Consider the following 23,129-nt stretch of genomic DNA (forward strand, 5'->3'; position numbering starts at 1 on the left):
CACACAAACTGGAAGAAAAAGCAAAAAAAGATTAAGGCTATCAACGAGGACGATGGACAGACACGTCTGTTCATCGCTGGAGCCAAAAGTGAAGTGAAGCAAATCACCGGTGTGTGGGGGGGGAAGGGGTAGCAAGCTACCCCTTCCCCTACCCCCGCTAACTAGCGCGGGGGTAGTTAACCCTCGTTAAAAACTATTGGCTCGTCATTTCAGCTACGCCGAAAGGTAAACCCAATGTAAATAGCGTGGTTTGTATTTCGGTTACGGAACAAATTAAGAATTAGTAAATGAATAATGGAAAATTGTTAGAATAACATTAATTTTTCATAACCCAATGGAGATGATCATTTTCAGAACTCTGGAAATAAGTTAATAGTGTTGCACTAGTAAAATATGAGATGAAGTGATACATATTAGAGTCCAGATGGTGCAGTGCATTCATCCATTAGACTAATGTACTTCTGTGACAAATTTGAGAGTGCAAATGTGAGCAAAACTGTGATGGAGAGTATAATATGATGGATGGCATTGTAACAAACTGCAATTATGAATAATTTGAAATATGAATTTGGGCCATGAGACCCGGGGTGGGCATTCAGCACCGAGGTGTAACCATGCAAAATCTCCACAGTGGACCGTTCAGGTAACGTTAAAATGTTAAACACCAGAATGAAAATATAAACAGCAGGAACAATATTAAAGTAGTCGTCTACAACTAGGATGTAGCCGAGGCCAAAAGTCAATAACAGAAATATGAGATAAATTGCATCTTACCTCTGGTTCTGGGGTAAGGAAAGGTTTTATAGGTATAGCGGAACATTGAGCCTTTAGGTCATGATCACCAAATCCTCTGGTGACTCCAATGGTGCCTAAAACACGACTCTGAAGAAAAATTGAAAAAAGAAAATTAAAACCAAAGAAAATATTTTGCATAGTAAATTTAAAAACAATTGTATTTATGCTCTCATGCTTAATTCCCAATTGAAGTGGAAACTAAGAAAGCTGCATGGTAATTTTTGCTGAATCTTTGAAAAATATGAATGACTGAACTGTATTCTTTAAAAATCACTACATGCATATCATAAGGCAATATCATCCCCAAAAATACAGTACTTTGAATAATTTCAAATAAGAACATAACATGAGAAGGAAATCTTCACTGGAATGAATCTGGAAAAGCATTATGTTGAAGCATGCTAAACCTTATGGAAATACAAAATTATTTAGCAAGTGCATTTGATTAAGTTAAAATACCATAGTAAATAACTAAGGTATTCTTCACAGGGTGATACCACTATGCTTAAACTTTACCCAATCATTTAGAGAAAAAGTAGTCATATGAGAAAATAATGCCATACACTAAAATGCCCAATTCGTAGATAATTCTTATTTTTCCTAGCTATACAAACCTTAGCTATTTAATACAAGTATTACTTTCGGCGTAGCTGAAATGACGAGCCATTAATTTTTAATAAGGGTTAACTAAACACACCGCTAGTTAGCGGGGGTAGGGAGGGTAGCTTGCTACCGCTCCCCCTCAGACCTGTGATTGAGGTCACTTTGCTTAGAGGTAGGACTTCAAGGGGGATAGGGCTAACAGGCAAGTTTGGTTAAATAGCTAAGGTTTGTATAGTTAGGAAAAATACAATTATCTATGAATTTGTCATTTGTTCTATAACTGGAATACAAACGACGCTATTTAATAGGGGTGACTCACCCATTAGGAAGGGTGGACGTCCCACTCCCCAATCTGGCTTTTTGGCTTTACCCGGGGGCTCCTTATCTGAGAGTATTAGCACTCAAGAAATAGGGAGCCCTGCACCTCGCTAAAACCTTGCTACACAGGTTTGCAGCCTACACAAGCTGTGTGTGAAGGTACGTAGAAATGTGACTCGTCCTAGAAAGTTGTTCTGAAGTTCTTTAGATGGAAAACTGTGCACTAGGACTTTCCCAATACCACTTTGTTCGTCAGGGTATGGGGACAAAACAGTACTAATCTTAATACTAGGTACATAAGGGAGCATGGTTTACCTGCAGTGGTTTGAGGTCAGCTATGCAGAGAACCCAGGATGCTGCTTTCCCCAAGAGTGGAGAGGATGAAGAAAAGAATAAGGGCCAGTCAAACCTTTTCATTCATGCAGACTGAAACCGGGTAACAATGCTCTCAATCTTCTGTTACTTGTCCAATAAGGAGCTTGAGGTTTTAAACCAGCTGTTGTGCAGCCACCACAGGACCGATAGAAAACGTATCGAGTCTCCTGTGGGTCACGTCTTGCAGGTAGTGGGATGTGAACGTGTTTTGACGTTTCCACACACCACCTTGAAGAACCTGCGTCACTGAATTCTTTTCAAGGCCAGGGACGTAGCTATGCCCCTGACATCATGTGCTCTGGGGCGACGTGACGGAGGAGGGTCTGGATTCAGTGCAAGGTCAATGACCCTGCGAATTCATGCTGAGATGGTGTTCTTGGTGACCCTCCTCTTGGTCCTTCTGCTGACGAATAGTGCCGGCACACGAGGACGGGCTGCGGCTGTTCTCTTGAGGTACAGCCTCAAACTTCTTACTGGGCATATTATTATTATTATTATTAAATGCTAAGCTACAACCCTAGTTGGAAAAGCAGGATGCTATAAGCCCAGGGGACCCAACAGGGAAAATAGCCCAGTGAGGAAAGGAAATAAGGAAATAAGGAAAAATAGAACATTTTAGGAATAGTAACAATATTAAAATAAATATTTCCTATTTAAACTATAAAAACTTTAACAGAACAGGAGGAAGAGAAACTAGATAGAAAAGTGTGCCCAAGTGTACCCTCAAGCAAGAGAACTCTAACCCAAGGCAGTGTAAGACCATGGTACAGAGGCTATGGCACTACCCAAGAATAGAGAACAATGGTTTGATTTTGGAGTGTCTTTCTCCTAGAAGAGCTGCTTACCATAGCTAAAGAGTCTCTTCTACCCTTACCAAGAGGAAAGTAGCCACTGAACAATTACAGTGCAGTAGTTAACCCCTTGGGTGAAGAAGAATTGTCTAGTAAACACATTGTCAGGTGTATGAGGACAGAGGAGAATCTGTAAAGGATAGGCCAGACTATTCGGTGTCTGTGTAGGCAAAGGGAAAGAACCGTAACCAGAGAGAAGAGTCCTATGTAGTACTGTCTGGCCAGTGAAAGGACCCCATAACTCTCTAGCGGTAGTAAGAGATGGTCTGGGTCATCTGTTACAGTGCGGAGACTAGAATTCTGGAAGGAGTCGAATCGAGGATTCGCTACTCCCGGGTTCTGAGTCTTAGCAATAAACTCAGGGACGAAGCTGAACGTTACCCCTCCCCATCCCCTTGAATGGGCGATGTAGTATGAGAGACCATGAAGTTCGCTGACTCGCTTGGCCCTGGCCAAAGCTAGCAGGAACACCGTCTTCCAAGTCAGGTGGCGATCTGTTGCCTGGCGTAATGGTTCATAGGGAGGTCTCTTAAGAGATCTGAGAACTTGAACCACGTTCCATGGGGGAGGTCTTACTTCTGACTGGGGGCAGGTAGGTTCATAACTCTGTATGAGTAGAGAAAGTTCTAGCGATGAAGAAATGTCCATTCCATTCAGTCTGAAGGCGAGGCTTAAGGCAGAGCGATAGCCTTTCACTGCCGTGACTGATGGCGCATTTCTTCACGCAAATACACAAGGAACTCCACTATTGCTGGAATAGTGGCATCGAGTGGAAAGATACTCCTTCCATGACACCAATCACGGAAGAATTTCAACTTTGCCTGGTAGACTGCTGCTGATGATTTTTGCAGATGTCCAGACATCCTAATCGCAACTTGTTGCGAAAATCCTCTCAGAGAGGAGATGCTGGATGGTCTCCGGGCGTGAAGTCGTAGAGAAGCTACAGCTTCGTGGAAGATGTTGGCGTGTGGTTGATTGAGTAGATTGTGTCGTGGAGGGAGTTCTCTTGGTTGCTCCATTAGGAGTTGCAGAAAGTCCAGGAACCATTCTGCGTGATGCCATAGCGGAGCTATGAGGGTCATTGAAAGATTGACCGATGTTCTGATCTTGTTGAGTACCCTCCTCATCAGACAGAACGGGGGAAAGGCGTAAACGTCGATGTTGTCCCACCATTGTTGGAAAGCATCTTGCCAGAGAGCCTTAGGGTCTGGGACTGGGGAACAGTACAGCGGGAGCCTGAAGTTCAGGGCCATTGCGAAGAGGTCCACAGTCGGAGAGCCCCACAAAGTCAGGATTTTCTTGGCTACTAGATGATCCAAAGACCACTCAGTACTCGCTATCTGAGATGCTCTGCTCAGGTTGTCAGCGAGCACATTTCTTTTGCCTGGAATGAAGTGTGCCGATAGTGGTATCGAGTGGATTTCAGCCCATCTCAGTATCTCTACTGCTAGATGGGGTAGTTGCTGCAAAAAAGGACCTCCTTGTTTGTTGATGTAGGCCACTACTGTGGTGTTGTCGCTCATCACCACCACAGAGTGACTTGCCAAGAACTGTTGGAACTGTTGGAGGGCCAGAAAGACGGCCTTCATCTCTAGGAGATTTATGTGGAGGTACTTTTCTGACTCTGACCAGAGGCCTAAGGTCGTGTGGTGCAGCACGTGCCCCCCCCCCCCCCCACACTTTTTTTGAAGCATCTGAAAACAGCATCAAATCCGGGGGGAGGAAGAGAAGATCCACTCCCTTTCATAGATTCTCGTCTGTCACCCACCACTGGAGGTCTGTTAGTTCTGCAGGTCCCATGGAGATCTGGATGTCCAGGGAGTCATGTGCTTGATTCCACCGGGATTTGAGTCGCCACTGGAGGGATCTCATCCTGAGGCGACCATTGGGAACTAGACGGGCCATTGATGAAAGGTGACCGAGGAGACGTAGCCATGATTGAGCTGGAAGTTCTTCTCGTCTGAGAAAAAGTTTTGCGACCTTTCTCATCCTTGCTATCCTGTCGTCTGATGGGAAGGCTTTGTAGAAAATGGTGTCTATAATCATGCCTAGATATACCAGTCTTTGAGTGGGGAGCAGAGAGGACTTCTCGAGATTTACCATGATCCCCAGATCCTGGCAAAATCTCAGAAGTTTGTCCCGGTGTTGAAGAAGGGATGACACGGATACCGATCCTGTGTGCCCACGAAGATATTAGGGTGAACACTCTGGTGAAAACCTGTGGTGCTGTGGAGAGACCGAAACACAGCACCTTGAAATGGTACTCTTTGTTGTCTAGGCTGAATCTTAAGTAATTCCTTGAAGACGAATGGACTGGGATCTGGAAGTACGCGTCCTTTAGATCCAGTGTACACATGAAGTCCTGCGGTCTCACTGCTAGTCTGAGCGTGTCTACAGTCTTCATGCTGAACGGAGTTTGTTTGACAAACTTGTTCAGGGCCGAGAGCTCGATGACTGGTCTCCAGCCTCCAGACACCTTCTTTACAAGAAAGAGTCGACTGAAGAAGCCTGGGGACCCGTTGAGGACCTCTTGGAGAGCGCCCTTCTTCAATAGGGTCTGGACTTCTGCCCAAAACGGCTTGCCCCCTTGCTGATCCCATAGCAAGGGAGCTCAATGACACTGGATCCGTCGTCTGGGGAGGTAGAGATGTTGTGAACGGGACGCGATATCCCTGACTGATTACGGAAATCGTCCTGGAATTGGCCCCGAGTTGCTGCCACCTGTCTGCGCAACTTTGTAGGCATCCCCCCACTGGTGGACATGCAGGGGGACTGCCAATCCTAGCGTTTGTGGCCTCGGCTGCTCCCTCTAGGATTCCTACCTCCTCTGGAGGACTTTTTGCCTTTCCTATCCTTGACAGGAAAGGGCTTAGACACCACTGTCTTCGCTCCAGCCGTCAGTTTCGTGGTCTTGGTCGGCCGGGACTGCTGGGGTGCTAAAGGCTTATAGGGCTTAGATGTCAAAGCCCTATGAAGGAGGGTCTTGGTGGGACTTTTTCCACCTCTCAGCGGCCTGTTCCACATCCTTGGGCTCAAACAGGTTCGTTCCTTCTAAGGAAGAATGCCTGAGCCTATTGATCTCAGTGCTAGGGACCTTCTGATGGAACCTATCAGCCACCGCATCCCGACGTTTCAGGATGGTGTTTGCCCACAAGTTCGAGACTTGGTGTGCCAGAAACTCTATCGTGCGAGTGCCTGAGAGGAGGAACGTCTCCATAGCTTTCCTGGTACGTTCTTTGGAGAAATTCTCAAGAGCGTATCAGGATACCTAAGGTCCCTAACCAGTGCATAGCACACTTCGCAACCTTCTCCTGGTTAAGGATCTCGGTTGCCGAGAACGAGACCTACCGGTTGGAGTCTCTCTCATGAGGGACTCCCCTGTTAAGCTCTTCCAACGAATGGTGGAAAGGAAGAGCTAAACAAGGCTACTCCAAGATCTCGAAGTACCTCCTTTGCTGTACCCGAGGAGGTGGGAGAGGCTTGTTGCCGGTACTGTAACGGTTGGAGGAGGACAACTCGAAGAGCTGTACAGCGATCTTGTCCCTGGTACTCTTAACCCCCTGAGACCAAAGCAGAGCCGCACTAGCCTTGGAAGGTTTTTGAGTGCCAAATATGCGGTCCAAAACCGTGTCCTTGCCCTCTCGAGGAGGGATCTCTGGGTCGGCAAACCCATTGAGAGCCCTCATTAGAGTCAGAACTTTCCAAAATGCATGCTCCGACTCTTGTAGTTCTCCTCCTGACGTCGGACTTGCAGCGAAGTCTCCTGTCCCCAAAGGCTCTTCTTGGGGAGATTCGCGGACGTTCTCCGAGTGTCTAGTTGGCTCCGTCCTAGGTCTTGTAGAGGACTTTGGTACCGTCTTCGAGTACTTCGACTCCTTCCTGGGAAGGATGATGGACTCCAACATAGACGGTGGCAAGTTCTTTTCAGCCCCTACCCGGGAAGAGTTCTCAGTGCGAGGTGGGGTTTCCCCCATTGGTGCGATGGGGGAACGTCTCACCTCACGTGATAGGGAGTGGTTGAGTTCTATCTCTCCTACCGATCGCCATGGCTTAAGAGCTTTAGACTTTGCCTCGGAATCAGGCTGTGAGCAAATCATAAATGAAGCTACTCACAGGTCTGGTAATTGCTTGGACCTCGTATACACTGACTCCCCTGGCGTTATAACTAGTAAGGTTGGTTCTCCAGTCGGGACTTCTGATCATGCCTTGATTTCATTATTAGTGAAGACTGAGCAGCCTGTCCCTGATATATCATATTCTTGTAAAATTTATATGAAATCCCAAGCAGACTGGAATGGGATTTTGCATGATCTTTTGTGCTTGAATTGGTCACAATTATATAATAGTGTAGATCCTGTTGTCCCTTTGAATGAGAATCTAGTCAACATAATTGATAGGCGTATCCCTTCTCGTGTGCTAAGGTACCGAGTGAAGGACAAACCGTGGTTCAATGATGATTGTAGACGTGCTTATTTGGAGAAGCAGGAGGCCTATCACCTTTGGAAGGGTAACAGATCAGATTTAACCTGGAACAACTATACTCAGCTTCGAGCTTTTGCTCAGAGAGTTTATGCCTCAACTGAAAAGGAGTACAATTTAATCATAAAAGAAACCCTCTCTGGTACAACTCAGGAACATAAATGGTGGTCTACCCTTAAATCTGCACTCTTTGGTGTAGATGCAACAGTTCCTCCTTTACTTAAACCAGATGGCTCAGTCACTCACTGTCCAAAGGAAAAGGCAACCCTTTTGGCTGATGTTTTTGACAGTAAACAGAGTAATGAAAAACTTGAACTTCCTCATTCCTGTTTTCCTGAGGCTAAACTAACTAGTTTAGCTTTTCGATCTCGTGAGATTAAAGCTCTGTTGATGGACCTTGATGCTTATGGAGGTGTAGACCCTAATGGTATTTTTCCTTTGTTTTTTATAAAGACAGCAGATTTTTTAGCTCCAAAGTTATCTGTTATTTTACGCAAGTTAGCAAGAAGAGGAGCTTTTAGCACTTGTTGGAGAATTGGTAATGTTACTCCTCTATGTAAATGTGTTTGTGGTAGCTCAAGTCCCACTGATTACCGCCCAATTTCCATAACTCCCATATTATCTAAAGTTTTTGAACGTCTTCTGGCAAAACGTCTTAATAGGTTTGCTGAAGGTAATCATCTATTCCCTAGTTTGCAATTTGGTTTTCGGAAAGGCCTTGGAGCATGTGATGCCCTTCTTACAATCTCCAATGCAGTACAGAAATCCCTTGATTGTGGTCGGGAAGTTCGTATGATTGGCCTTGATTTTAGTGCTGCCTTTGACCGTGTTAATCATGAGGCCCTTGTTTTCAAACTGAAACAGTTGGGAGTGGGTGGGTCGTTTCTTAGCATTATTATTGATTTTTTAAGTAGTAGATCTCAAAGAGTTGTTGTTGATGGGCACCATAGTGAGTATAGGAATGTGATATCCGGTGTTCCACAGGGTAGTGTTCTTGGCCCATTACTTTTCATACTATATACACATGACATGTGGTTTGGCCTAGAAAATAAGCTTGTTGCATATGCAGATGATGCTACTCTCTTTGCATCAATTCCATCCCCTGAATGTAGATCTGGGGTTGGTGAATCCCTTAATAGAGATTTAGCTAAAATTAGTGCATGGTGCAAATTATGGGGTATGAAGTTGAATCCTAACAAAACTCAAAGTATGATTGTAAGTAGGTCAAGGACGGTGGCTCCTCAACATCCGGATCTCAGTATTGATAATGTTTATTTAAATTTGTATGACTCTTTCAAAATTTTAGGCGTGATTCTTGACAGCAAATTTACTTTTGAGAAACATATAAGGTCTGTGTCTTCTTCAATTGCACAAAAAATTGGCTTATTGAGAAAGTCTTTTAAGATATTCGGTGATCAATCTATTCTGAGAAAGTGTTTTAATTCTTTTATTCTACCTTGTTTTGAGTATTGTTCTCCTGTCTGGTCTTCAGCTGCTGATTCTCATCTTAATTTGTTGGACAGAAACTTACGGTCTATTAAATTTCTTATTCCTGATCTAGATATTAATCTCTGGCACCGTCGATCAATTAGTTCATTATGCATGTTGCATAAGATTTTTCATAACTCTGACCATCCTTTACATTCAGATCTCCCTGGACAATTCTATCCTGTTCGTAATACTAGGCAGGCAGTTAATTCTAATAGCCAGGCCTTCTCCATCATAAGACTCAATACTACGCAGTACTCTAGAAGTTTTATTCCAGCTGTTACCAAGTTGTGGAATGATCTTCCTAATCGGGTTGTTGAATCAGTAGAACTTCAAAAGTTCAAAGTTGGAGCAAATGCTTTTTTGTTGACCAGGCGGACATGAGTCTTTTTATAGTTTATATATGACATATTTGTTGTTGACGTTGTTAATAGTTTACATATGATATATCTCTTTTGACATTACTTTTTTTTAGAATGATTTATTGTTAATTTGTTCTCTTCAGTTATTTATTTCCTTATTTCCTTTCCTCACTGGGCTATTTTTCCCTATTGGAGCCCCTGGGCTTATAGCATCTTGCTTTTCCAATTGGGGTTGTAGCTTGGATAGTAATAATAATAATAATAATTCCCGAGGACGGGAAGTACTCGTCCAACAGGGAAGGAGAAAAAGTCTGGGGGGGTGAAGGAACCTGCCTCGAAGGCTTGCGTGGAGTCAACTTAGCTCTCGGAGAAGCTACCACGTCCGGAACTCCTCTTTTTCTCTTCAGAGGAGTAGAAACAGCCAAGGATCTTTGACCCAATTCAGAGAGAACAGGCTTGAAAGCCTGCGTAACCGCACTGATTAGAGCATCGAACCATGGTTGTTGGCTGACAGTGAACCATGGTTGTTGGCTGACAGTCGCGCTGTCAGACACTCCCTCTGGAGGGACAGGGATCGACAGATCCCTGGGAGGAGTTCCCAAAGGTGGGTTCGCCTGAAAAGAAGAAGTGATCCTGAACCTTTCTGGAAGTTTCCCTTCCGCCGCAATGCGCACTGTTATGCGTTTGCGGGGAGGGGAATGCGGCGATGGCGACCTTGCCGTGCTTTTTCCCGCATCCTCGCGCGCGGGAGGGTATTGACGCTCGCGCGGGGGCGCGTAATAGTGCTCGCGCGAGTAAGAATACCTGGGGTTGCGCACGGGAGACTGCTGATGCGCGTGCGTGCGGGCTATTGCGAGGGCGAGCAGGAGAATGATGGCTCATAGGAGCGCGCGCGGGAGACTGTGGGCGCACGCAGGAGACTGATGCGCTCGCAGGATCAGGGCGTTGAACACGCGGGTGCGCGGGCGAGAGTTCGCGCCCCAGCAAATGTTGTGGGGCGCGCGCGCGCAGGAGAGATACCCCTGTCGCGCGCGCAGGAGAGATACCCCTGTCGCGCGCGCAGGAGAGATACCCCTGTCGCGCGCGCAGGAGAGATACCCGTCGTGCGGGCGCCTAGGAGAGATACCCGTTACGCGGGCGCGCAGTTGAAGCCTGTGCGCGTGGGCACGCATCTTGTGGGCGCACAACTGCAGGAGAGAATGGGCGCGTATCCTCGTGGGCGCGAGTAGGAGACTGCACGTGTTGGCGCACTGGAGACAGCTGTTGGCGCGTTTGTGAGCGCTGGCGCGTAGAAGTCACCTTATACTTCCCAACATCGCCCAGATCCGAAGATCGTGGGCGCGCAGGAGGGATGATCGCTGTGCGTGGGCGCTGGCGCGCGGGAGAGCGCTGGCGTGCAGGAGATCGCTGTCGCGTTGGAGAGTGCTGGCGCGCAGGAGGTTACTGGTGCACAGGAGGTTGATGGCGCGCAGGTGGGCATGGGCACGCTAGCTCAGGCAAAGCCTGGCGCGAAGGAGAACGTTGGCGCGTATGCCTATCATCGGCATGGCGCATGAGGGAAGTGTGCACGCAATGGCGCATACTCCCTTGATGCCCCGTATTAGGGTTCAATGCCTGACGAGCATGAAAGTCGGGGTTTGTTGGCGCGTAGCGCGCATTAGCCCTCAGGAACAGAGACGGCAGGTCAGCAGGTCTGACGGGCGGAAGGTCGACGTGTCCTTTAAAAGGACGACCTTCCACCGAAGAGGATCGCGAACAATCCGCTGAGAGGTCCAGGACCAGAGCAGGAACAGTCGGTGATCGCTGAAGAGGCTCCTCTGCGGTGGACTGCAACGAAGATGACGAACCAAAGAGGCGCCTCCTCACCGCAGGTGAAGGAAGGCATCTCTGGCGAGCTTTAAGGCGGATGTGCCTTCTGGGGGCCGTTGGATCAGCAAGCTGAACTTCTGCAGTCCTCCGAAGAGGAGTCTCTGTAAGTGAACTCCCCCGAGGGGTAGAAACACCAGCAGGAGAGACTGTTGGACTTAGTTTCTCCCTCGTAGGTTGAGCAGGAACGGGAGAAACTAAGCCTTCAGCTACTGCGGGATTTGAAGAGGCAGAGGTATTAGGAAATACCGCATTGGATACCTCTGACACCACAACGTCGACAATCGACAGAGGATCAACCTCTGCCGCGGTCGGCGATTGCTTGACAGCGGCACCCAATCGGATGTAGTCAAGTAATGCTTCCTTGGAGGGCGAACCCTCGAGCCCCAAGGAAGACCATAGCTGCAAAAGATGGGTTAGTGACACATCCTCCCCCGGGGGGAGAGGTGGAGCTGCCTCGCTAGGGTCTTGGTGGGACTTTTTCCACCTCTCAGCGGCCTGTTCCACATCCTTGGGCTCAAACAGGTTCGTTCCTTCTAAGGAAGAATGCCTGAGCCTATTGATCTCAGTGCTAGGGACCTTCTGATGGAACCTATCAGCCACCGCATCCCGACGTTTCAGGATGGTGTTTGCCCACAAGTTCGAGACTTGGTGTGCCAGAAACTCTATCGTGCGAGTGCCTGAGAGGAGGAACGTCTCCATAGCTTTCCTGGTACGTTCTTTGGAGAAATTCTCAAGAGCGTATCAGGATACCTAAGGTCCCTAACCAGTGCATAGCACACTTCGCAACCTTCTCCTGGTTAAGGATCTCGGTTGCCGAGAACGAGACCTACCGGTTGGAGTCTCTCTCATGAGGGACTCCCCTGTTAAGCTCTTCCAACGAATGGTGGAAAGGAAGAGCTAAACAAGGCTACTCCAAGATCTCGAAGTACCTCCTTTGCTGTACCCGAGGAGGTGGGAGAGGCTTGTTGCCGGTACTGTAACGGTTGGAGGAGGACAACTCGAAGAGCTGTACAGCGATCTTGTCCCTGGTACTCTTAACCCCCTGAGACCAAAGCAGAGCCGCACTAGCCTTGGAAGGTTTTTGAGTGCCAAATATGCGGTCCAAAACCGTGTCCTTGCCCTCTCGAGGAGGGATCTCTGGGTCGGCAAACCCATTGAGAGCCCTCATTAGAGTCAGAACTTTCCAAAATGCATGCTCCGACTCTTGTAGTTCTCCTCCTGACGTCGGACTTGCAGCGAAGTCTCCTGTCCCCAAAGGCTCTTCTTGGGGAGATTCGCGGACGTTCTCCGAGTGTCTAGTTGGCTCCGTCCTAGGTCTTGTAGAGGACTTTGGTACCGTCTTCGAGTACTTCGACTCCTTCCTGGGAAGGATGATGGACTCCAACATAGACGGTGGCAAGTTCTTTTCAGCCCCTACCCGGGAAGAGTTCTCAGTGCGAGGTGGGGTTTCCCCCATTGGTGCGATGGGGGAACGTCTCACCTCACGTGATAGGGAGTGGTTGAGTTCTATCTCTCCTACCGATCGCCATGGCTTAAGAGCTTTAGACTTTGCCTCGGAATCAGGCTGTGAGCAAATCATAAATGAAGCTACTCACAGGTCTGGTAATTGCTTGGACCTCGTATACACTGACTCCCCTGGCGTTATAACTAGTAAGGTTGGTTCTCCAGTCGGGACTTCTGATCATGCCTTGATTTCATTATTAGTGAAGACTGAGCAGCCTGTCCCTGATATATCATATTCTTGTAAAATTTATATGAAATCCCAAGCAGACTGGAATGGGATTTTGCATGATCTTTTGTGCTTGAATTGGTCACAATTATATAATAGTGTAGATCCTGTTGTCCCTTTGAATGAGAATCTAGTCAACATAATTGATAGGCGTATCCCTTCTCGTGTGCTAAGGTACCGAGTGAAGGACAAACCGTGGTTCAATGATGATTGTAGACGTGCTTATTTGGAGAAGCAGGAGGCCTATCACCTTTGGAAGGGTAACAGATCAGATTTAACCTGGAACAACTATACTCAGCTTCGAGCTTTTGCTCAGAGAGTTTATGCCTCAACTGAAAAGGAGTACAATTTAATCATAAAAGAAACCCTCTCTGGTACAACTCAGGAACATAAATGGTGGTCTACCCTTAAATCTGCACTCTTTGGTGTAGATGCAACAGTTCCTCCTTTACTTAAACCAGATGGCTCAGTCACTCACTGTCCAAAGGAAAAGGCAACCCTTTTGGCTGATGTTTTTGACAGTAAACAGAGTAATGAAAAACTTGAACTTCCTCATTCCTGTTTTCCTGAGGCTAAACTAACTAGTTTAGCTTTTCGATCTCGTGAGATTAAAGCTCTGTTGATGGACCTTGATGCTTATGGAGGTGTAGACCCTAATGGTATTTTTCCTTTGTTTTTTATAAAGACAGCAGATTTTTTAGCTCCAAAGTTATCTGTTATTTTACGCAAGTTAGCAAGAAGAGGAGCTTTTAGCACTTGTTGGAGAATTGGTAATGTTACTCCTCTATGTAAATGTGTTTGTGGTAGCTCAAGTCCCACTGATTACCGCCCAATTTCCATAACTCCCATATTATCTAAAGTTTTTGAACGTCTTCTGGCAAAACGTCTTAATAGGTTTGCTGAAGGTAATCATCTATTCCCTAGTTTGCAATTTGGTTTTCGGAAAGGCCTTGGAGCATGTGATGCCCTTCTTACAATCTCCAATGCAGTACAGAAATCCCTTGATTGTGGTCGGGAAGTTCGTATGATTGGCCTTGATTTTAGTGCTGCCTTTGACCGTGTTAATCATGAGGCCCTTGTTTTCAAACTGAAACAGTTGGGAGTGGGTGGGTCGTTTCTTAGCATTATTATTGATTTTTTAAGTAGTAGATCTCAAAGAGTTGTTGTTGATGGGCACCATAGTGAGTATAGGAATGTGATATCCGGTGTTCCACAGGGTAGTGTTCTTGGCCCATTACTTTTCATACTATATACACATGACATGTGGTTTGGCCTAGAAAATAAGCTTGTTGCATATGCAGATGATGCTACTCTCTTTGCATCAATTCCATCCCCTGAATGTAGATCTGGGGTTGGTGAATCCCTTAATAGAGATTTAGCTAAAATTAGTGCATGGTGCAAATTATGGGGTATGAAGTTGAATCCTAACAAAACTCAAAGTATGATTGTAAGTAGGTCAAGGACGGTGGCTCCTCAACATCCGGATCTCAGTATTGATAATGTTTATTCAAATTTGTATGACTCTTTCAAAATTTTAGGCGTGATTCTTGACAGCAAATTTACTTTTGAGAAACATATAAGGTCTGTGTCTTCTTCAATTGCACAAAAAATTGGCTTATTGAGAAAGTCTTTTAAGATATTCGGTGATCAATCTATTCTGAAAAAGTGTTTTAATTCTTTTATTCTACCTTGTTTTGAGTATTGTTCTCCTGTCTGGTCTTCAGCTGCTGATTCTCATCTTAATTTGTTGGACAGAAACTTACGGTCTATTAAATTTCTTATTCCTGATCTAGATATTAATCTCTGGCACCGTCGATCAATTAGTTCATTATGCATGTTGCATAAGATTTTTCATAACTCTGACCATCCTTTACATTCAGATCTCCCTGGACAATTCTATCCTGTTCGTAATACTAGGCAGGCAGTTAATTCTAATAGCCAGGCCTTCTCCATCATAAGACTCAATACTACGCAGTACTCTAGAAGTTTTATTCCAGCTGTTACCAAGTTGTGGAATGATCTTCCTAATCGGGTTGTTGAATCAGTAGAACTTCAAAAGTTCAAAGTTGGAGCAAATGCTTTTTTGTTGACCAGGCGGACATGAGTCTTTTTATAGTTTATATATGACATATTTGTTGTTGACGTTGTTAATAGTTTACATATGATATATCTCTTTTGACATTACTTTTTTTTAGAATGATTTATTGTTAATTTGTTCTCTTCAGTTATTTATTTCCTTATTTCCTTTCCTCACTGGGCTATTTTTCCCTATTGGAGCCCCTGGGCTTATAGCATCTTGCTTTTCCAATTGGGGTTGTAGCTTGGATAGTAATAATAATAATAATAATTCCCGAGGACGGGAAGTACTCGTCCAACAGGGAAGGAGAAAAAGTCTGGGGGGGTGAAGGAACCTGCCTCGAAGGCTTGCGTGGAGTCAACTTAGCTCTCGGAGAAGCTACCACGTCCGGAACTCCTCTTTTTCTCTTCAGAGGAGTAGAAACAGCCAAGGATCTTTGACCCAATTCAGAGAGAACAGGCTTGAAAGCCTGCGTAACCGCACTGATTAGAGCATCGAACCATGGTTGTTGGCTGACAGTGAACCATGGTTGTTGGCTGACAGTCGCGCTGTCAGACACTCCCTCTGGAGGGACAGGGATCGACAGATCCCTGGGAGGAGTTCCCAAAGGTGGGTTCGCCTGAAAAGAAGAAGTGATCCTGAACCTTTCTGGAAGTTTCCCTTCCGCCGCAATGCGCACTGTTATGCGTTTGCGGGGAGGGGAATGCGGCGATGGCGACCTTGCCGTGCTTTTTCCCGCATCCTCGCGCGCGGGAGGGTATTGACGCTCGCGCGGGGGCGCGTAATAGTGCTCGCGCGAGTAAGAATACCTGGGGTTGCGCACGGGAGACTGCTGATGCGCGTGCGTGCGGGCTATTGCGAGGGCGCGCAGGAGAATGATGGCTCATAGGAGCGCGCGCGGGAGACTGTGGGCGCACGCAGGAGACTGATGCGCGCGCAGGATCAGGGCGTTGAACACGCGGGTGCGCGGGCGAGAGTTCGCGCCCCAGCAAATGTTGTGGGGCGCGCGCGCAGGAGAGATACCCCTGTCGCGCGCGCAGGAGAGATACCCCTGTCGCGCGCGCAGGAGAGATACCCCTGTCGCGCGCGCAGGAGAGATACCCGTCGTGCGGGCGCCTAGGAGAGATACCCGTTACGCGGGCGCGCAGTTGAAGCCTGTGCGCGTGGGCACGCATCTTGTGGGCGCACAACTGCAGGAGAGAATGGGCGCGTATCCTCGTGGGCGCGAGTAGGAGACTGCACGTGTTGGCGCACTGGAGACAGCTGTTGGCGCGTTTGTGAGCGCTGGCGCGTAGAAGTCACCTTATACTTCCCAACATCGCCCAGATCCGAAGATCGTGGGCGCGCAGGAGGGATGATCGCTGTGCGTGGGCGCTGGCGCGCGGGAGAGCGCTGGCGCGCGGGAGAGCGCTGGCGTGCAGGAGATCGCTGTCGCGTTGGAGAGTGCTGGCGCGCAGGAGGTTACTGGTGCACAGGAGGTTGATGGCGCGCAGGTGGGCATGGGCACGCTAGCTCAGGCAAAGCCTGGCGCGAAGGAGAACGTTGGCGCGTATGCCTATCATCGGCATGGCGCATGAGGGAAGTGTGCACGCAATGGCGCATACTCCCTTGATGCCCCGTATTAGGGTTCAATGCCTGACGAGCATGAAAGTCGGGGTTTGTTGGCGCGTAGCGCGCATTAGCCCTCAGGAACAGAGACGGCAGGTCAGCAGGTCTGACGGGCGGAAGGTCGACGTGTCCTTTAAAAGGACGACCTTCCACCGAAGAGGATCGCGAACAATCCGCTGAGAGGTCCAGGACCAGAGCAGGAACAGTCGGTGATCGCTGAAGAGGCTCCTCTGCGGTGGACTGCAACGAAGATGACGAACCAAAGAGGCGCCTCCTCACCGCAGGTGAAGGAAGGCATCTCTGGCGAGCTTTAAGGCGGATGTGCCTTCTGGGGGCCGTTGGATCAGCAAGCTGAACTTCTGCAGTCCTCCGAAGAGGAGTCTCTGTAAGTGAACTCCCCCGAGGGGTAGAAACACCAGCAGGAGAGACTGTTGGACTTAGTTTCTCCCTCGTAGGTTGAGCAGGAACGGGAGAAACTAAGCCTTCAGCTACTGCGGGATTTGAAGAGGCAGAGGTATTAGGAAATACCGCATTGGATACCTCTGACACCACAACGTCGACAATCGACAGAGGATCAACCTCTGCCGCGGTCGGCGATTGCTTGACAGCGGCACCCAATCGGATGTAGTCAAGTAATGCTTCCTTGGAGGGCGAACCCTCGAGCCCCAAGGAAGACCATAGCTGCAAAAGATGGGTTAGTGACACATCCTCCCCCGGGGGGAGAGGTGGAGCTGCCTCGCTAGGGGAGGCAACGCCATCTCTCGAACCCCGAGCTTGGAAAACAGTACAATGGTCTACGCTACCACTCGCCGGTCTCTCGAAAGAGACTGACCGAGTGGGAGCTTCGGAGGAGGTTTGAGCATCGGAAGAAGAGTTCTTGGGTTTTTCTCCTTTCAAAGAACCCTTTGAAGGAGAAATATCACGCCTGGAATCCTTCTTACGTCGCAGAGAAAACCTCTCCCACTGGGAGGTAGACCACTCCCTACCCTCATCACACTTGTTATCACTATCACACTGTTGACCTCTACAGTAAGGGCAAAGGGTGTGAAGGTCTGTCTCGACCGCCGACATGAATGTTCCGCAGGGCCGGTCGGGTAATCCAGGGCAGGTGCGCATAATTGCAGAGGCCAACTTCACGCACAAACCTGTCACGAAGAAAAAGCAAAAAAAAAGCATCAATGGCTGCCAATGAGTGGCGAGGATGAAAGCGGACACGTCCGACTACCATCCGAGCCGAGAGCAAAGTGAACTCAAGCACAGGTGTGTGTGGAGGGGGGGGGGGAAGCAAGCTACCCTCCCCTACCCCCGCTAACTAGCGGTGTAGGTAGTAAACCCTCGTTAAAATTTTAATGGCTCGTCATTTCAGCTACGCCGCAAGTAATACCCGTATAAAATAACGTGGTTTGTATTTCAGTTACGGAACAATTTCCATTTATCTTTAAAATTCAAATATTTTTAAATATCTAAGATGTCCAAAAACTATAATCAAATGTTAACATAAACAGATTCTCAATGTAACTTACTCTTTTCCCTTCTCCACATACTAATGGATATTTTATGTCATCTGGAGTTAGTGTTTTGTATGCCCATCCACTCATGTAATGATCACGGTACAAAACTCTTTTGCCTACATCACGTCGCAGAGGCCGCCTTAAGAAGTCTAAGTGGGTGTATTCTCCGCCCAATAATTCAGGATGCATGGCCCCCTATAAATAAAAATAAATTGTCATATTATAATGCTAAACTGAGAATAGGTACATGGCGCATTCAAAATATTTTGAGGTTCCTAGTTTCATGTAAATGCAGAAATTCATATCCTTAGCAGTTTTCCTAAGAGAGAAAACAAACTCCTATAGCAGTGAATCAAGGATAAGTTTCAGGTTGAAGAAAAGAAATGACATCTAACCAAAACATTATCATTGTTGACTGGAACTAAGTGCTGCATTATTGAAAACCGTCAAGGATTCAAAAGTTATCATGTTGCATCAAAGCAAACGAAAATCTTTATTTGTCTTACGTAACCTAACCTAACCTATCCTACCTTATACCATCCTTCCCTACCCTATGCAATGAGTAGTCAATTAGCCACTATTGAACTTTTGCACACTGGCATTGATAATTATACCATGAAATCTATTACACCAATCTAAAATAAAAGGCATGACAGATTTGTAACACTTGCTATTGTGGCAGTGTGACACCTTAACAGATACTGTTGCCTTGTTAATTGAGTTTCCTACACTTAATTTTGGCCGAGCCGCGAAAGGCATTACAATACTTTCCTGTAAAATCACAATTTATGAAACATGTTGAAATAAGATACCTTCAACAGATTTTACATGTGTCCAACCTTCAAAAGATGGTCTAGGTAATCTTTAGATATTTAATAATAGGAACTACATACCCTCTCCACAAGAAAAATTTTTCACTCGCTTGAAAATTGTAGACAAACCTTCCCTTGCTCATTCTTCCAAGGAGTCTAAAAACCATCTGAAAAATCTTGTTTTCTAATACTATGGAGACAATTCACCTTATTCCCAATTTGCAAAATTGAGCCAAGAGCTACAAAGAGATATGTTCAAGATGTGAATATTAATAAAACATTATAATCCTTCTAATAGGATGGGCAACTTTTACGTTAGAATTTCATATATTTTCACTACTACATATTTTTTCTTTTAGTGCTTGGGGTGCTAACAGTCAGAATGGGGTTCCACAGCTCACTCCCCAGCTAGATGCTTTTTCAACTAGGAGGTTCATGGGGGCATGCATGTAGTTGGTATAATACTGTATAAAATTAATATATATTTAATTTTAATAGGGAGATTCTGCCCACTACCTACCATCCTTCTAATAATATTTAATTCATAATTTTTTTTTCTAACAGCTGATTGTGACCACAAATATTTTAAATTTCCTATTAATATTCTCCTGCAAAATTTTCTATCAAAACCCAATCCTCACTGTTAATACCTCACTTTGAACATAGGTTTAGTTTTTAAGTATTTTCTTCACAATAAATATAATATACTGTAATATGATATTTTAATTATAAAATAAATTTTTGAATATACTTACCCGGTGAATATATAATAGCTGCTGCTCCGGCGGCTCGACAGAAAACACACAAAAACTCGCGAGCGATCGCTATGAAGGTTGCGGGTGTGCCCACCAGCGCCAACTATCGGCCAGATACCGCATATGCATGTAAACAAGCCTCAATTCTTCTCATCCCGCTGCGTCTCTATTGAGGAGGAAGGGAGGGCCTTTAATTTATATATTCACCGGGTAAGTATATTCAAAAATTTATTTTATAATTAAAATATCATTTTTAAATATTTAACTTAGCCGGTGAATATATAATAGCTGATTCACACCCATGGTGGTGGGTAGAGACCAGAGTTAATTAAGTTTACAGCGTATATGCTTAGAGTTTTTGACAGTTATAACATAACAAAACCCAAATATATAGGTACCTGGTAAGGAAGCTGACTTAGACGATTACTCTGCCTTGTTAATCTGTCTTCCTCACGAAGCCCAGCGATCCTCTTAGGATGCTGAAAGACTCCCAGGAGCTGAAGTATCAAGGGCTGCAACCCATACAACAGGACCTCATCAAACCCCTAATCTGGGCGCTCTCAAGAAATGACTTTGACCACCCGCCAAATCAACCAGGATGCGAAAGGCTTCTTAGCCTTCCGTACAACCCAAAAACAAGATTAAAAACATTTCAAGAGACAGATTAAAAGGATATTGGAATTAGGGTAATGTAGTGGTAGAACCCTCACCCACTACTGCACTCGCTGCAACGAATGGACCCAGTGTGTAGCAGTCCTCGTAAAGAGTCTGGACATCTTTTAAGTAAAATGACGCGAATACCGACTTGCTTCTCCAAAAGGTCGCGTCCATAATACTTTGCAGAGATCTATTTTGCTTAAAGGCCACGGAAGTTGCTATAGCTCTTACTTCGTGCGTCTTAACCTTAAGCAAACATCGGTCTTTCTCATTCAAGTGAGAATGAACCTCTCGTATTAAAAATCTGATAAAATATGACAAAGCATTCTTTGACATAGGCAATGATGGTTTCTTAACTGAGCACCATAATGCCTCAGATCCACCTCGTAAGGACTTAGTACGGGCTAAGTAGAACTTAAGAGCTCTAACTGGACATAGCACTCTTTCAAGTTCGTTGCCTATGATCTCTGATAAGCAAGGTATATCAAAAGATTTAGGCCAAGGACGAGAAGGCAGTTCATTTTTGGCCAGGAAACCAAGTTGAAGTGAACATGTGGCTTTTTCTGTAGAAAAGCCGATGTTCTTACTGAAGGCATGAAGTTCACTGACCCTTTTAGCCGAAGCCAAGCACACTAGGAAAAGCGTCTTGAGATCCTTCAGGGAGGCTGAATGTAATGGCTCAAACCTGTCTGACATGAGGAACCTTAGGACCACGTCTAAGTTCCATCCAGGAGTCGCCAAACGACGTTCCTTAGAGGTCTCGAAAGACTTAAGGAGATCTTGGAGATCTTTATTGTTGGAAAGATCTAAGCCTCTATGACGAAAGACCGAAGCCAACATGCTCCTGTAGCCCTTAATCGTGGGAGCTGAGAGGGAGCGAACATTTCTCAGATGTAAAAGAAAATCTGCGATTTGGGCTACAGAGGTACTGGACGAGGACACAGATGCTGACTTGCACCAGTCTCGAAAGACTTCCCACTTCGACTGGTATACTCTAATGGTAGAAGCTCTCCTCGCTCTTGCAATCGCACTGGCTGCCTCCTTCGAAAAGCCTCGTGCTCTTGAGAGTCTCTCGATAGTCTGAAGGCAGTCAGACGAAGAGCGGGGAGGCTTTGATGAACATTCTTTACGTGGGGCTGACGTAATAGATCTACCCTTAGAGGAAGACTTCTTGGAATGTCTACCAGCCATTGAAGTACCTCGGTGAACCACTCTCTCGCGGGCCAGAGGGGAGCAACCAACGTCAACCTTGTCCCTTCGTGAGAGGCGAACTTCTGCAGTACCTTGTTGACAATCTTGAATGGTGGGAATGCATATAAGTCCAGATGAGACCAATCCAGTAGAAATGCGTCTATGTGTATTGCTTCTGGATCTGGGACTGGTGAGCAATAGATTGGAAGCCTCTTGGTCATCGAGGTGGCAAAGAGGTCTATGGTGGGTTGACCCCAAGTCGCCCAAAGACTCTTGCACACGTCCTTGTGGAGGGTCCATTCCGTGGGAATCACCTGACCCCTCCGACTGAGACAGTCTGCCAAGACGTTCAAGCCCCCCTGGATAAAGCTCGTTAACAGGGAGATGCCTCGATTTCTTGACCAAATGAGCAGGTCCCTTGCGATCTCGTACAGCGTGAGGGAGTGTGTGCCTCCTTGCTTGGAGATGTACGCCAAAGCTGTGGTATTGTCGGAGTTGACCTCTACCACTTTGTTTCGAAGGAGACTTTCGAATTTCATCAAGGCCAAGTGGACTGCCAATAGCTCCTTGCCGTTGATGTGCATGCTCTTCTGACTTGAGGTCCACAGACCTGAGCATTCCCGACCGTCCAGGGTCGCACCCCAACCCAAATCCGACGCGTCTGAGAACAACACGTGGTTTGGGTTCTTGACTGCTAGGGATAGTCCCTCTCTCAGACTGATATTGCTGTTCCACCATTTCAGGCATGCCTTTACTGGTTCGGAGACCGGGATTGATACCGTCTCTAACGTCTTGTCCTTGTTCCAGTGAAAGGCTAGATGGAACTGGAGAGGCCGAAGGTGTAGTCTTCCTAGCGAGACAAACTGCTCCAGGGATGATAGAGTCCCTAGGAGACTCATCCAAATCCTTACTGAACACCGTTCTCTCTTCAGCATTAGTTGGACTTTGAGCAGGGTTTGTTCTATTCGGGTGGCAGACGGAAAAGCCCGAAAAACTGGACTGCGAATCTCCATCCCTAAATATAGAATAGTCTGGGATGGGATCAGTTGGGACTTTTCTAGGTTGACCAAAAGTCCCAATTCCTTGGTCAGACCCAACGTCCAATGAAGATCCTGCAGACAGCGATGACTGGACGATGCCCTGAGAAGCCAGTCGTCCAAGTACAGGGAGGCTCGGATTCCCGATAAATGGAGGGATTTTGCCACATTCCTCATGAGCCTCGTAAATACGAGAGGAGCAGGACTGAGGCCAAAGCACAGGGCCCGAAACTGGTATACCACATTCCTGAAAACAAACCTCAGAAACGGTTGGGAATCCGGGTGTAAAGGAATGTGGAAGTACGCATCTCGTAGGTCGAGAGAGACCATCCAGTCTCCCTTTCTGACCGCTGCTAAGACGGACTTCGTGGTCTCCATAGTGAACTTTGTTTTCATAACAAAAACGTTGAGCGCACTGACGTCTAGCACCGGTCTCCAACCTCCTGTATTCTTTGGGACTAGGAAGAGACGGTTGTAAAACCCCGGTGATTGAAGGTCCGAGACTTTCACCACCGCTCCCTTCTCTAGCAACAGAGACATTTCTTGGTTTAGGGCTTGTCTCTTTGACTCCTCTCGGTACCTGGGAGAGAGGTCTATGGGAGTTGTCACTAG

At 46.6% G+C, this 23,129-nt stretch overlaps 1 protein-coding gene across 1 annotated transcript in view; it reads right to left on the bottom strand.

Annotated features, from left to right (window-relative positions):
* The window catches only part of LOC137644088 (protein phosphatase 1H), a 58,322-nt gene that overhangs the window by 21,377 nt on the left and 13,816 nt on the right, over positions 1–23,129 (bottom strand). The window contains exons 7-8 of the mRNA XM_068377034.1: positions 18,078–18,260; positions 775–882 (exon numbers count right to left, since the gene is read on the bottom strand). Coding sequence (XP_068233135.1) covers positions 775–882; positions 18,078–18,260 — 291 coding nt within the window. The remainder of the gene's footprint in view (positions 1–774; positions 883–18,077; positions 18,261–23,129) is intronic.

The sequence above is a fragment of the Palaemon carinicauda genome, chromosome 7 (assembly GCF_036898095.1).
Source record: "Palaemon carinicauda isolate YSFRI2023 chromosome 7, ASM3689809v2, whole genome shotgun sequence".
NCBI classification, from domain to species: Eukaryota; Metazoa; Arthropoda; class Malacostraca; order Decapoda; family Palaemonidae; genus Palaemon; species Palaemon carinicauda.